The following is a 16,523-nucleotide window of genomic DNA, read 5'->3' on the forward strand; positions in this document are numbered from 1 at the left end:
GGAGCCGAGAAAGCGTTATGTCGTGCTTGAAATGCACCCACATCAGTCAGTCATAACAGTGGAACGACACTTCAGGACGATGTTCAACAAAGATCCACCAACTGCTAACTCCATTCGGCGATGGTATGCGCAGTCTAAAGCTTCTGGATGCCTCTGTAAGGGGAAATCAACGGGTCGGCCTGCAGTGAGCGAAGAAACGGTTGAACGCGTGCGGGCAAGTTTCACGCGTAGCCCGCGGAAAATTGGCACATGCCAGAACTGGAGACCGACAGCGCCGACTTCATCTTTCAACAGGATGGTGCTCCACCGCACTTCCATCATGATGTTCGGCATTTCTTAAACAGGAGATTGGAAAACCGATGGATCGGTCGTGGTGGAGATCACGATCAGCAATTCATGCCATGGCCTCCACGCTCTCCCGACTTAACCTCATGTGATTTCTTTCTGTGGAGTTATGTGAGAGATTCAGAGTTTAAACCTCCTCTACCAAGAAACGTGCCAGAACTGCGAGCTCGCATCAACGATGCTTTCGAACTCATTGATGGGGACATGCTGCGCCGAGTGTGGGAGGAACTTGATTATCGGCTTGATGTCTGCCGAATCACTAAAGGGGCACATGTCGAACATTTGTGAATGCCTAAAAAAACTTTTTGAGTTTTTGTATGTGTATGCAAAGCATTGTGAAAATATCTCAAATAATAAAGTTATTGTAGAGCTGTGAAATCGCTTCAATCATTTGTAATAACCCTGTACTTTTCAGTCCGGTAGATGGGTGAAGAATGGAAGCCGGCCTGGAACACATAGGAGATCCAATATTACAGTGAAAATTTGACAGAGCTTCGGAAGACTTGGTATCATATAAGGCAGAAGGCAATCTTGAAATACTATTTTTCGCGTGCTTTCCTTTGCTGAAATGAGGAATTAAAATGAGTTCTTGGAAGTAATGCACTTAAAATTGCATTTAGAAATGCACTGGACCAGTCATAAATATAAGACTTTTGTACTTAGATGACTTTACAATAAGAAACCATATCGCGACTAAATTTCCTTGAGTTGTCATGACGAGAGATTTAACTGTTTCAAAACTATGTAACTTACCTTATGCATGTCGAATGCGAAGTTAACGTTGGATTCTGCCATGGACTGCAGAACGGTATCAACGCTCGCTTGAGCCATTTCTCTGTGCCTGTAAAGAAAAAAAAACATTCAGCGAATTCTAGAGTTTACGTCAACTAGAGTACCAACAAACGATATTTAGTAAACATTCTTTCATAGGTTTTTGGAGAAAACTGTTACGAACGGAATCCACATAGGAGTTATAAGATTTGGACGAGTGATTACACTTGTTAAGTATTAGTGCAGTAATTCACTATGCCTGCTTTGTGAGAAACCATCTGTGAAATGGATTGATGTAAGCAAGACAACTGTGTTACTTTTCACATCATTCCTCGTCCAGATCGTCTGCCTTTCGCTTTACTGTTCTCCTATCATAGAAACTCTATTTACTCCTGTTGTTCCCTTCAGATCTCCTCACATTAAATAGTGTGAATATTTCACGAAGAACGATTCATACTTCCCACAAGGTTTCTCAAACAATTTCTTCCCAGACGGTCAGCAAGACTGGATGCACAGTACTCTGAACAGTAAGCTTAACGGAGCATTCTCTGTATTTGGTACGCATTTGAAAGTAAGCACCTTCTTTAACTGTTTCGTGTAATGGATTAACCACAATCGTCCACGACAGACAGTAAACGGAGCTGCTATGAGTGTATGTACAGAGCGTTTCAAAATTACAGCGACAGGCTTCCAGGGGATGTAGACGGTGTCTTGAAAATGAGTGTAGGAAACTGTGTGCCAGAAAAGTCATCCGTCGACGATACAGGGTCCGAAGTTGTAGGAGTCGGCGCGTGTAAATGTATGTATTCGTATACAGGGTGTTACAAAAAGGTACGGCCAAACTTTCAGGAAACATTCCTCACACACAAATAAAGAAAAGATGTTATGTGGACATGTGTCCGGAAACGCTTACTTTCCATGTTAGAGCTCATTTTAGTTTCGTCAGTATGTACTGTACTTCCTCATTCCAACGTGATCAAATTGTAAATTTTCACAATCAACATGTGTGGGCTGACGAGAATTCGCACGCAATTTTGCAATCACGTCATCACCACAGATTTCCTGTGAACGTTTGGGCAGGCATTGTTGGTGTTGTCTTGATTGGGCCCCATGTTCTTCCACCTACGCTCAATGGAGCACGTTATCAAGATTTCATACGGGATACTCTACCTGTGCTGCTAGAACATGTGCATTGCGACACAACATGTGGTTCATGCACGATGGAGCTCCTGCACATTTCACTCGAAGTGTTCGTACGCTTCTCAACAACAGATTCGGTGACCGATGGATTGGTAGAGGCGGACCAATTACATAGCCTCCACGCTCTCCTGACCTCAACCCTCTTGATTTTCATTTATGGGGGCATTTGAAAACTCTTGTCTACGCAACCCCGATACCAAATGTAGAGACTCTGTGCCCGTATTGTGGACGGCTCTGATACAATACGCCATTCTCCAGGGCTGCATCAGCGCATCACGTCTCTGGGCATTGGTTTATGTTTAAAACTTGATCTAAGTCCCCTCTACAACCTCTAGAGGTGTGTAACATGACCTGTGAAAAACTCTGTATATACACATAAAGGTTCTGGTGCATGTAACTCTTACGCTCTTTAGCGTCAGCCGGCCGAAGTGGCCGTGCGGTTAAAGGCGCTGCAGTCTGGAACCGCAACACCGCTACGGTCGCAGGTTCGAATCCTGCCTCGGGCATGGATGTTTGTGCTGTCCTTAGGTTAGTTAGGTTTAACTAGTTCTAAGTTCTAGGGGACTAATGACCTCAGCAGTTGAGTCCCATAGTGCTCAGAGCCATTTTTTTTCTTTAGCGTCATTGGATGACTTCTCTGGACATGGGCTCCTATTCTTATTTTGTTCCTTAAGACACCTTCTACATTCCTTCGAAGTTTGTCGGTGTAATTTTGATACACCCTGTAAATACAAAATTGAAGTTGCAGTAGCAGCAAGGATAGGCAATAACAAAATTTTATTTATTTTGAGTATACAGTAGTGAAGGAAAAATATGATTAAATTCTGTAAGCGATTAGTGGGTATAGAGGTTGCGAAATTTATCTCACAGAGCAGTCACCTCTGGCAGCAAGTATATCTCTAACGTGGGTGGGTATAAAGCCAAATGGAGTTTGGACGACAGATACGAGTATATCTTTCTACAGTGCTTCAGTTCTATGTCAAGGTTCTACAGCCCTAGTGGCTGCCTACTGCTCGTATACCAGTCTGTTGGTGGCCATTAACGGGATATTTTGAGTAGATGAGAGATCTGGCCAGGGCAGCAGTCGAACTCTCTCTGCATTGATGTAGCTCAGGACAGCACAGAAAACTTGTAGCCTTGCATTATCTTGTTGAGGGATGATGCCACTGATATCTCTAAGGCCCGTTGCACACTTACGCGGATGGTCCGCGCTCCGCGTTCCGCACGCGGTTGGCAGACCCGCGTCATGGTTCACACAGTCGGGCGGATGTGCGCGGTTGTGTGCAGTCGAGTGAACGCGGTCTTCCCTGCACTGTGCTGGATCTCATCTGTGGTGTAACACACGTCGTTCTGTTTGATCGGATCTATAGAGATGAGCTCGCTGAATGTAAAAGTCATTTCGGCCTACATGATATACAAGAAGAGAAATTCCACGCGCGAGAGATGGTTTTGGGTGCATCCTACGGTGGAACAAAGATGTACGAAAGGAGCGTTCGTCACACTGTATTCTCCGAATTGCGCAAAGACGAAGACAAATTTAATACGTATTTTCGTATGTCTATTCGTTACTTTGACGTGCTTGTCGGTAAAATACAAGACAACCTGACACTTGAAAGTCTCAGAAGGATACCTATTACTCCGACAGAACGAATAGCAATGACCTTAAGGTAAGAATATGAATATGTATACGGATGACGATTAATTTTAATAATATATTTAATCATTCAAAGCTTTGCTACAACTATGTATTACATTCGTTTGGCAATAGACAATTTTACATTTTTATAGTATTACTACTGAATTTCTATAATTTTTATAATATCTCCCAAGATGATGATGACGTTGATTGGGCTGGAGAGGGATGGGGAGTCGCAACTTGTGTCTGTACGGACGGATCCTCGCGGTACTGCATTGATTGGTTAGGATGCTGTTGGGATATTGAAGGTGGGGCGTAGGTTCAGATGGTTCAAATGACTCTGAGCACTATGGGACTTAACTTCTGAGGTCATCAGTCCCCTAGAATTTGGAACTACTTAAACCTAATTAACCTAAGAACATCACACACATCCATGCCCGAGGCAGGATTCGAACCCGTTTGGGGCTTAAGTAAAAGAGGTCGGTGGATAGTAGAAAGAGCTGATGGGAGCTGGGGGCTATATGTTTAAATCAGTCTGATTTGTTTGCTTAATCGACATAAGCAGTTGAAGTACCTGAGTACGAAATAATAGCTTCTGATCAACATTTAATGTCTTCATAGAAGGCACAGCGAAACAAAGAATGCTCGGTCGTCGTCTTCCTCTTTTTCCTTACCATCTTTTAATAATGTAAGTAAATTATCTTCAAATGTTGCGTTCTTGATAGGCCACTTCCTTTTGAAGGATTGTTTTTCTGTGTTGACATTCAGTCGGACATCATCGGTTTGTTCTTCAGAGGGCTCGTCTCGACTGTTTTCTGGGAGTGCATTGTTGTTAGACAGATTATCTTTCACGACCGATACTGAATTAAAGTTACTCTCTGTTGGTGCATCTCGGAGACGGTCAAGAGAGTGTAACTGCTCATGGTAGATGTATTTTGGTCTCTTAGTTGCTGCTGATCCGGACCTCGTTTGATTTATTGTAGTGAGGCTTTTAAAATAGGCATCCCGTGCAGTTTTCCATCTCGTCTGGACCTTGTCAACTGAAATATCAAGGCCGATAAGTCTTTTATTACTGAGGACGCGTACATGTATTATTTTAAGAAGGAATACATCTAAGGTTTTATGTAAACATAGCCGACTTAATACCTAGAATTAAGTCTACTTTCCTCTGTGAATATACATAAGTATCAAATATATGCTTTACACGTTACAGGTATCTTGGAAGCAGAAACACATTTACAGATCTGCATTACTCTTATTTAATGGGTGCATCAACAGCTGGACAGATTACGAGGCAGGTGAGCGCCACTATTTGGACTACGTTAAGGGAAGAATGCATGCCTGAGCTCCAAACAGACAAATGGAACGAAATTAGCCATGGTGTACAAAATGTCAGCAATTTTCCTCATTGCATCGGAGCCCTCGACGGAAAACGTATTCGTCTAGTAAAACCTATCAAAAGTGGATCACTTTTCTTCAATTACAAGAATTATTTCTCCATTATTCTTATGGCCATCTGTGACGCTATCTATTGTTTCACGTTCATTGATGTCGAAGGATACGGAAGGAACTGTGATTCAAATATTTTTTAAAACAGCGTCTTTTAGAGGAAAATGGAATAAGGGAAATTAGCGTTACCCCCACCAAAGCCACTGCCGGTTTCACTCGACTCTCCAGTACCATATGTTCTTGTGGCAGACGAAGGCTTCGCATTAACACAACATGTGTTAAGGCCGTATGCGCGAAAAAACATGACTCAGAAAAAGAAGATTTTCAATTACCGACTTACCCGAGCCCGATGGTTTATTGAATGTACTTTCGGAATATTAAGCCACAAGTGGAGGGTTTTTCACCGACCCCTGAATGTCAATCTTGATCTAGCAGTATCTATTGTCCAAACGTGCTGCATTTTGCATAATTTTGTTCGAGTAAGAGAAGGATACAATTTTGAAGATACCCTGTATGTTACCGGCTTCGAAGATGTGGCAGAAACTACACCTGTCAGTAAATCGGGTAATACTGTACGAGATAAATTTGCGGAATATTTTGTCGGTAGAGGAGCTGTGCCCTGGCAGGAATCAAAAATTCACTGAACACAGGCCACTTATCTCAATGACAGACATTTGCGGTTGAGTACAGTTTTTCTACATAATCAATGTTTGTATTGTGCAAAAACTGAACTTGTGAATGTCTATAATTCTATAATTGTAAATCATTGTATTTTGTATAGAACTAAAATAAAAACACAAGGAATATATGCGTCTACTTACCACACTTTTTCTGATCTGCCTCGTTCAGACCTTCAAAGCCGAGTATTATATTTGCACAAACGTCTAGCCACGCCTTCAATCGCATTTCACGGTTCTTGTAGTCCCCATGCGATGGATCCATAAGGGAGGCCTTCCTTCAACTTAGGCAATTAACATGTCTGTATCGATTTCACAAGACATTCTGGGAACTTCTTAAATCACACCCACATTTACCACACTAGTCGAATGCAACGGCTGAAATGAGGTACTCTGCTTCTACTGCGCTCGCGGTATCCGCAACAATGTGCACGCGCCAACTTGTTTCTGTGTATCCAACTGACGCGGACGGTCCGCTGCGCGCAAGGGCTGCTCGGGCGGCTCCGCCGCTTGCGGACCGTCCGCGTAACTGTGTGCTGCCATATTCGAATACGTGACTACCAACCGCGCGAGGAACGCGGACCATCCGCGTAAGTGTGCAACGGGCCTAAGAGAGCGCACGAACACCGATCATAACAAGCCAGATATGTAACGCCCACTATCCAAATTATCGGCCATGTGTACCACAGGCGACCATGTTTTGTACCCAATAGCATACCACGTCATCACATGCAACGCAAGACCTTTACGACAATGTCAAATGAAACACTTAGATACTTCCATTGGACCTTTACGACAATGTCAAATGAAACACTTAGATACTTCCATCGTGATTCTGTATGAACAACCGATACTTCCATCGTGATTCTGTATGAACAACCGAGTCTGCTGTGAAAGGTTGATGCACTGCCACTCTTCTTCCAGTGTTCATGTTGGCCACACCAACGTTGACGCCTTGTCTCTACTGCTGCATAAAGCAACAATGGTAGTTGTGCTGAGAGTTGTAGTGTAATAAATATGTAATGTACTGAATCGACTGTGAGAAAGCAAAGACGTTATCTGAGAGACTCCATGATAATTATATCATTGACTCGGAATATTACTCTCTCTCTGTGGTTTACTCATAATTAAGGGTAACTAGAGTTTTCTGTTCGCTTCTTTTGATGTTGTGTGGAGAATTGTACAAGAGACACAATAAACCGTTATTATGTCATGAGAACAAAGGTGAGCGTCACGACCTTTATTAGTATTTTTGGAAGTATTGAAACAGCAGAATTGTTTCAGATTGAATGCGACGTGTACGGGAAGAGACGTGGACAACAGCACTCGAACAGCAATGTCATGTATGAATAGTTGCTAAAAATATCCAGCCGTCTCTCCCAAGACTCTTCACACGCGCAACAAACAGTAATTCTTTTAACAGCACTATCAGAGACAACTTTATCACGTTGTTGCGACCTTTTACTGCGTGCATAATACATCGACAACAGACAAACAAAAAAATAGAAAAACACATAAAAGAATCTACCACAGAGTCCATGCAGCTCCACGCTGTTACTGTTGATATTGTATGACTTCAGAAAAACCCATTTCTTCAGTCAAGGTACGTGACGCGACTGTACCATCCCGTATGGCAGAGCTGACGTTATGCCAGTCCTTTCGGGCGGCAGTCGCTCAAGGCCACAGAGTTCTTGCGTTGACTGGATATTAACACGAATGACAGAGATATCGACGAAGGCGAACAGCAATATATGTTGTAGAAACGATGAACTGCAGTATCATTAGACCACCATGCTGCTGCTGTCGAATTCCGTCAGGTGCTGGCAGAAGTTCCTGCTCACACAAGCCATAACACGATCTTCACACAAATAGCCAACATTCAGATGTGATAAACCAGCTATGTTATTTTTCCTTAAATACAGGCTGTAGATGATGTTATGGTGTGGTTGTGCTGAAATGTTAACCTTGAATACACTTCTGCATCTGTTTCGGATTACATAAAATTCTGATTATTCTGAAGAATCTACCCTGCTCTGAAGGGGCAGGAAAGATTTCGACTTGTGGGCCGAGCCCTGGTATGAGTGCCGCAGCGTTCAGTCTTGTTGTACATTCCCCCCCCCTTCCCCCCCCCTTCCCCCCTGCACTCCCCCCACCCCCCCCCCCCCCCCGCCACACAATGCTCTCTGAGCGCTTCGAAGAGGGGGCGGGGGGGGGGGGAGGGTGAACAGCAAACACACCACAATTACATGGGCCAGTGCAGTAGCACTGTACGCAACTTAGTCTTATATTTCACATTTCTCAGCAACATAAATCATAAACAAAACGAATTTTCAGTATTATTTAATTATTTTGGCATGCTGAAGACATTATATAATTTCTATCTGGTACAGACCGACAGATGCAGATAGTTTCACAAATGTTCGTACTCAAGTTGCCACTTAATTGTCACTTATTTAGTTTCTTAATACAAAAAAGGTCTTACACGCAAATATGTCGTTCGAAATATTGTAGCACTTTTGCAACCTCATTATAGAGACATGGAAACTGTACTGTACTCTAACATTATGAATCACGTTGAAGAAAATGACTTATTGATCCATAAACAACACGGATTCGGAAAATATCGTTCTTGTGCAACACAGCTAACTCTTTATTCCCATGAAGTAATGAGTGCTGTTCACAAGGGATCTCAGATCGATTCCATATTCCTAGATTTTCAGAAGACTTTTCAAACCGTTCCTCACAAGCGACTATTAATCAAATTACGTGCATATGGAGTATCGTCTCAGTTGTGTGACTGGATTCGTGATTTCCTCTCAGAGAGGTCACAGTTCGTAGTGATAGACGGTAAATCATCGAGTAGAACAGAAGTGATATCTGGCGTTCCGCAAGGTAGTGTCATAGGCCCTCTGCTGTTCCTAATTTACATAAATGATCTAGGTGATAATATGAGCAGACCCCTTAGATTGTTTTCAGATGACGCTGTAATTTACCGACTAGTAAAATCATCAGACGATCATTTCCAATTACAAAATGATCTAGAGAGAATTTTTGTATGGTGCGAAAATTGACAATTGGCACTAAAGAAAGAAAAGTGCGAGGTCATGCACATGGGTACTGAAAGACATCCGATAAATTTTTGGCATACGATCTGAGGGCTGTCATTTCAACTAAATACCTAGGAGTTGCAACTACGGGTAACTTAAATTGGAAAGACCACATAGATTATACTGTGTGGAGGGCGAAACAAAGACTGCGCTTTGTTGGCAGAACACTTAGAAGATGCTACAAACCCACTAAGAGACAGCCTACATTACAGTTGTCCGTCCTCTGCTGGAATATTTCTGCGCGGTGTGGGATCCTTGCCAGGTAGGATTGACAGAGGACATCGAAAAAGTGCAAAGAACGGCAGCTTGTTTCGTGTTATCGCGCAGTAGGGGTGAGAGTGTAACTGCTATGGTACGCGAGTTGCGGTGGCAGTTACTGGAACGAAGGCAGTCTTCTTTGCGGCGAGGTCTATTTACGAAATTTCAATCACCAACTTTCTCTTCAGAATCAAAAATATTTTGTTGACACCCACCTACGTAGGGAGAAATGATCATCATAATAAAATAAAAGAAATCAGAGCTCGAACGGAAAGATTTAGGTGTTCCTTTTTCCCACGCGCCATTTGAGAGTATGTAGTATGAGAGGTAGTATGAAAATGGTTCGATGAACCCTCTGCCAGGCACTTATGTATGAATTGCAGAGTAACCAAGTGGATGTGGACGTAGAAACTACCTGTGGAAAACAATGTGGAATTCCTGGACAGTTTTAACATAAAAGGATATATGATTAAAATGGGAATTACCTTTCAGGTCAGTCAAGTACATCGCCATGTGCTCAAGGGCGCTTTCAATTGAAACGGCAAGCTGTCTTGGAAACAGTTCTAAAACAGAAGTTAGAGTGACAGTGTCCTCAAAACGTTTAGGAAACTATTCGAATTTTTCAAGTATTGCGATTTTCTTTAATGGCAGTGAGCACGGTCTTTCAAGGAAACTGATCCAGGCATGCGTATTCAAATACAGAGATATGTAAAGAGGCAGAATACGGCGCTGCCGTTGGCAACACCTATATAAGACAACTGTCAGGCGCAGTTGTTAGATCGGTTACTGCTGCTACAATGGCAGGTTATCAAGACTGAAGTGAATTGAGGGTTGTGTTATAGTCGGCGCACGAGCGATGGGACACAGCATCTCCCAGGTAGCGATGAAGTGGGGATTTTTCCACACGATCACCTCACGAGTGTACTGTGAATATCAGGAATCCAGTAAAACATCAAATCTCCGACATCGCTGCGGCCATAAAAAGATCCTGCAAGAACGGGACCAACGACGATTGAAGAGAATCGTTCAACGTGACGAAAGCGCAAACCCTCCGCAAATTTCTGCAGATTTCAATGCTGGGGCATCAACAAGTGTCAGCATGCCAATCATTCAACGAAACATCATCGATATGGGCTTTCGGAGCCAAAGATCGATTCGTGTACCCTTGATGACTGCATGACACAAAGCTTTACGCCTCGTCTGGGCCCGTCAAGACCGATATTGAACTGTTGATGACTGGAAACATGTTGCCTGGTCGGACGAGTCTCGTTTCAAATTGTAACGAGAGGATGGACGTGCACAGGTATGGAGACAACCTCACGCATCCATTTACCCTGCATGTCAGCAGAGGACTGTTCAAGCTGGTGGAGGCTCTGTAATGATGAGGGGCGGGTGCAGTTGGAGTGATATGGGACCCCTGATACGTCTAGATACGACTCTGACAGGTGACACGTACGTAAGCATACCATTTGATCACCTGCATTCATTAATCTCCATTGTGAATTCCGACACACTTCCAGAATTGATACAGAGTGGCTCCAGGAACACTCTTCTGAGTTTAAACACTTCCGCTGACCACCAAACTCCACAGACATGGGATGCCCTGTAATGTACTGTTCAGAAGAGATCTCCACCCTTTCGTACGCTTACGAATTTGTGGACAGCCCTGCAGGATTCATAGTGTCAGTTCCTTCCAGCACTTCTTCAGACATTAATCGAGTCCATGCCACGTCGTGTCCGGCCATTCTGCTTGCTCGCTGTGTCCCTAACGATACTAGGTAGGTGTACCAGTTTCTTTGGCTCTTCGGGGTGTATCTCCGTGCTCATCGTTCAATTCCATAGAAAACTGAAAGTCACGACTTCATAAATTTTGCTATTCCTGCCACAAAGTTCTTCATATGCTGCGAACCCGAAAATTTAGAACAAAGTTCTTCTTGGTGTACTGAACAATGAATCCCGACAGTCAATCATTGTAATTTATTGCTCTTTAATTTTCAACTAAATCATTAAATTACTTCTGCTTGATATTGTGATATAGTTTCATAGTACATTTGCAGCATCTTAGGCTTATGCGACTGCATAATAGATACTGAGAATTCTCATCCCTCTCTTCTGTCATTCCGATTCATTTTTAAAAGGCTTGTGATGATAGCTCGCTAGACTTCCCTTTTTTTTTTTTTTTTTTTTTTTTTTTTTTTTTTTTTTTTTTTTTTTTTTGCTTACGGTCCCTGGACCAATGAACATCCTTCGTTCCGTGAACAGATACCAAAGGATAATCAGCGCTGACATCGAGATTCGCGGGACAGAAGAGAGTTGTGCCGACCGAAAAATGCCACACGCTGCAATTCTAAATGAAATGTCGTACTATACCGAATACTTCCAGGAAGGAACTAGCAAAGCGGAGACAGGCTGAGCCGTTGCGTGCACGCGGTTCGTAAACTCGGCCCATGTGTTTGACAGCCCTGACCTACATGGTCGCATCACCACGTCAAAAGATTCACTTTCAACCGTCAATGCAAGTAGCAGCAGTATACAGGCTGGTCCATTGGTAGTGACCGGGCCAAATATCTCACGAAATAAGCACCAAACGAAAAAACTGCAAAGAATGAAACTCGTCCAGCTTGAAGGGGGAAACCAGATGGTGCTATGATTGGCCCGCTAGATGGCGCTACCGTACGTCAAACGGATATCAACTGCGTTTTTTTTTTTTAAATAGGAACCCCCATTTTTATTACATATTCGTTTAGTACGTAAAGAAATATGAATGTTTTAGTTGGACCACTTTTTTCGCTTTGTGACAGATGGCGCTGTAATAGTCCCAAACGTATAACTAGGCCTACGTGGTACCACGTAACATTCCGCCAGTGCGGACGGTATTTGCTTCGTGATACATTACCCGTGTTAAAATGGACCGTTTACCAGTTGCGGAAAAGGTCGATATAGTGTTAATGTATGGCTATTGTGAACAAAATGCCCAACGGGCGTGTGCTATGTATGCTGCTCGCTATTCTGGACGACATCATCCAAGTGTCCGGACCGTTCGCCGGATGGTTACGTTATTTAAGGAAACAGGAAGTGTTCAGTCACATGTGAAACGTCAACCACAACCTGCAACAAATTATGATGCCCAAGTTGGTGTTTTAGCTGCTTTCGCGGCTAATCCGCACATCAGTAGCAGACAAATTGCGCGAGAATCGGGAATCTCAAAACGTCGGTGTTGAGAATGCTACATCAACATCGATCGCACCCGTACCATATTTCTATGCACCAGCAATTGCATGGCGACGACTTTGAACGTCGCGTACAGTCCTGCCACTGAGCACAAGAGAAATTACGGGACGATGACAGATTTTTTGCACACGTTCTATTTAGCGACGAAGCGTCATTCAGCAACAGCGGTAACGTAAACCGGCATAATATGCACTATTGGGCAACGGAAAATCCACGATGGCTGCGACAAGTGGAACATCAGCGACCTTGGCGGGTTAATGTACGGTGCGGCATTATGGGAGGAAGGATAATTGGCCCCCATTTTATCGATGGAAATTTAAATGGTGCAGTGTATGCTGATTTCCTACGTAATGGTCTACCGATGTTACTACAAGATGTGTCACTGCATGACAGAATGGAGATGTACTTCCAACATGATGGATGTCCGGCACATAGCTCGCGTGCGGTTGAAGCGGTATTGAATAGCATATTTCATGACAGGTGGATTGGTCGTCGAAGCACCGTACCATGGTCCGCGCGTTCACCGGATCTGACGTCCTCGAATTTCTTTCTGTGGGGAAAATTGAAGGATATTTGCTATCGTGATCCACCGACAACGCCTGAAAACGTGCGTCAGCGCATTGTCAATGCATGTGCGAACATTACAGAAGGCGAACTACTCGCTGTTGATATGAATGTCGTTACACGTATTGCCCAATGCACTGAGGTTGACGGACATAATTACGAGCATTTATTGCATTAATGTGGTATTTACAGGCAATCACGCTGTAACAGCACGCATTCTCAGAAATTATAAGTTCACAAACGTACATGTATCACATTGGAACAACCGAAATAAAATGTTCAAACGTACCTAAGTTCTGTAATTTAATTTAAAAAACCTACCTGTTACCAACTGATGGTCTAAAATTGTGTGCCATATGTTTGTGACTATTACAGTGCCATCTATCACAAAGCGAAAAAAGTGGTCCAACTAAAACATTTATATTACTTTACGTACTACACGAACATGTAATAAAAAATGGGGGTTCCTACCAAAAAACACGCAGTTGATATCTGTTTGACCTATGGAAGCGCCATCTAGCGGGCGAATCATAGCGGCATCTGGTTTCCCCCTTCAGGCTAGACAAGTTTCGATCTTTATAGTTTTGTTCGTTTGACGCTAATTTCGTGAGATATTTGGCTCGGTCACGATCAGTGGACCACCCTGTACAACTTTTGGGTGAGAAGGGGAGGGAATTGCAGATGATCAAAACCAACATTTTATTTGACGAAATGTGAACCATGTGCTGCGACTGTACCACTACTAGCGACCCGCCTCGTCTTCGCAACGGTAACACTGAACTTGTAAGACCGGGAGACTTGTCTGGCATAGGTACGAACGGTCTCGTGAAACAGTCTATCTATTAGTGGAAACCGTATCAAAATTCATGCAGTGGTTCCTGAGATTAGAAGAACACGGCGTGGGGACTTTCATTTGTAATATGTCTACAGAGAGTCCCAGAAATGATGCGACTAACTTCTAGGGGAGGTGTGGTGCATCGTAAGGATCAAGAATTGCACAGCAACCCCTGGCCACAAACGACATCGTACGCCGCTAGGTGATGCTGTACGCGAGAATGCTGCCATCACCCTCACCGGATTTATCGAGTCCTAATTCCTGTGTATCACGAGCCATGAGCTCTCTCGTGTATCGCGATCCTGTCGAGACTGAAATGGATCTCGTAGCAAGAATTGTCTGTGAAGCTGGTGCAATCAAAGAAAGTTCTGGTGGCTTCTAATGCTGCGGGCAATCAATCCTCCGTCGGTGTCAGGCATGCATGGTGTCCGTTCTGACATTAGAATTATATTGACGTCGTACGCTATTGTGTACTTATTTTGTCCAATAAATATGTCAAACGAACAACGCCATTGTTTCGTTTCCGATCTTCGGCCTGTGCTACCACTTACCGCTGACCTTTACGACCATGGGCTGTTCTCGGTCCTTGCGATGTGCCCCACCTCTCATAGAAGTTTGTCGCGTCATTTCTGGGACACCCTGTAGGTGCTACTAGTGTGTATACGTTATGCGGCCAGCCATTAGTTGAAACAGGAAAATTTTATTTTTTATCCCGCGTCCGGCCATCCTGATTTAGGTTTTCCGTGATTTCCCTAAATCGCTCCAGGCAAATGCCGGGATGGTTCCTCTGAAAGGGCACGGCCGACTTCCTTCCCTAATCCGATGAGACCGATGACCTCGCTGTTTGGTCTCTTCCCCCAACCAATCCAATTCAATCTTATTTTTTATTAAACAATTACGACACTCGACATTCAATCACCAAAATGGTGCAATAATTAAGTTGTACACGGGTGAAAACTAGAAACGCCTATTAACTTAAATAAACTTGCGAATAGTTGCTCCACTAACTCCACAAAACTACAACGCCCCTAAAAAAGCTACTTATTTGACCCTCAGAATTCCCTCTGAACTCTTCTGCCACAGATACTCCTCAGTAGAAACGAGTTGAAAATGGAAATATTGGCAATGAAATGGGAAATCACACTCACATGAAGAAATGAACGGAGTGTCAAAGTGCAGATTGTGATCCGTTCGTCGGGCGAGTGTATTAATCTTGCTATGTGATAGGAGTAGACTGTTTGCCGGCAATGCATTCGCCATCTCCCTTCTCTATCGTTATCGACAGAGTAAACACAGCACTGTGAACGAAATCATCTACTTCACACCCTATGATCATAGCAATCCACACTGAACACTTAATATACGCGAAGAAGGAAAAGCATTCGTATTCGGAGACTAAACCTGTCTCTCAGATGTTTGGCCAACAATACTGCTTTACGTAGCAAGACGTGTTAGTACGTACCGATGTGCAAAACTGCACGAGCTGGTCTGCCTGCACGGAACACGACTGAGGCGCGCTGAACTACACCTGTATTTAAGCATCCTCTCACTCGTTGGCTCTGCCGTTTCACGCCAGTAATCGTGACGTCATCCGTTCCCGCGAACTCTGTCAAGGTCGAGGGTTCTCGACCGCGAAAAACATTCATTTGCCTTTTAGAAATCGCGTTGTCAGCGTCCACAGTACTCTTAAAGACCTGAACGTTTCAAGTAATACACTATGCGATCCAAAATATAACGTCGTTGAGTTTTCTGCAGCCACAGGGCTGTATTTATAGCGAAACAGCTTCTCCAAAGAGGTAATGGACAAGTTGAAGCAATAGTTAATTCTCTGAAACTGTATTGGGCATTCGTCAATTTTTTAGGTTTTCCGTGTTATCTTGATGCTGCCGAAGTGAAGAGTCGGGATGGCTCTCTCGGAAACGCCATGGTCGTTTTAATTCCCCATCCCTACCCTATTCGCGTTGTGTTTCACCTCTAACAACCTCGCCGCCTATGGTAAGTTAGGCACTATTCCTCTTCTTCCTCTTCGTCGTGAGCAAACAGAGCTGAATTTGTTCAGTGGAGGTGACAATGTATTGAGATGTATGTGTTAAGACCTTTTGCTAGCCACAACTACTATATTGTACCGGCCCATAATTTGTGCCACTGCTTTGAGATTCATATCACTCGTATTAACCGATATTTAGTGACGTCAACCTGAGCTAGGTGCTTTCAGGGCTCATACTGTTAGCTGAAACTCTGAGTTTTTTGGAAAGATCGTCGGAGGTCAGAGTTAACTTTATTGCGGGTTTCATCTAAAGATTTATGTACGTGGCAAAGTGAATTACTGTTGTAAGTTAAGTGGAAACGTAACGTTTTATTGATGCGTCAATATAATTTTAGTTTTCAGACAGTCGTGTATCTGTATTCATTGTGATTATTTTTTAGCAAACCGACAAAGAGAGAATACC

General features: G+C 43.4%; 1 protein-coding gene across 1 annotated transcript in view; it reads right to left on the bottom strand.

Annotated features, from left to right (window-relative positions):
- Positions 1-15,590, bottom strand: part of LOC126458532 (serpin B3-like) — a 128,174-nt gene extending 112,584 nt beyond the window's left edge. The window contains exons 1-2 of the mRNA XM_050095639.1: positions 15,536-15,590; positions 1,099-1,186 (exon numbers count right to left, since the gene is read on the bottom strand). Of these exons, the coding sequence (XP_049951596.1) occupies positions 1,099-1,176 (78 nt within the window). The 5' untranslated portion in view covers positions 1,177-1,186; positions 15,536-15,590. The remainder of the gene's footprint in view (positions 1-1,098; positions 1,187-15,535) is intronic.
- Positions 15,591-16,523: the final 933 nt, after the last annotated feature.

Source organism: Schistocerca serialis, chromosome 2 (assembly GCF_023864345.2).
Source record: "Schistocerca serialis cubense isolate TAMUIC-IGC-003099 chromosome 2, iqSchSeri2.2, whole genome shotgun sequence".
NCBI lineage: Eukaryota > Metazoa > Arthropoda > Insecta > Orthoptera > Acrididae > Schistocerca > Schistocerca serialis.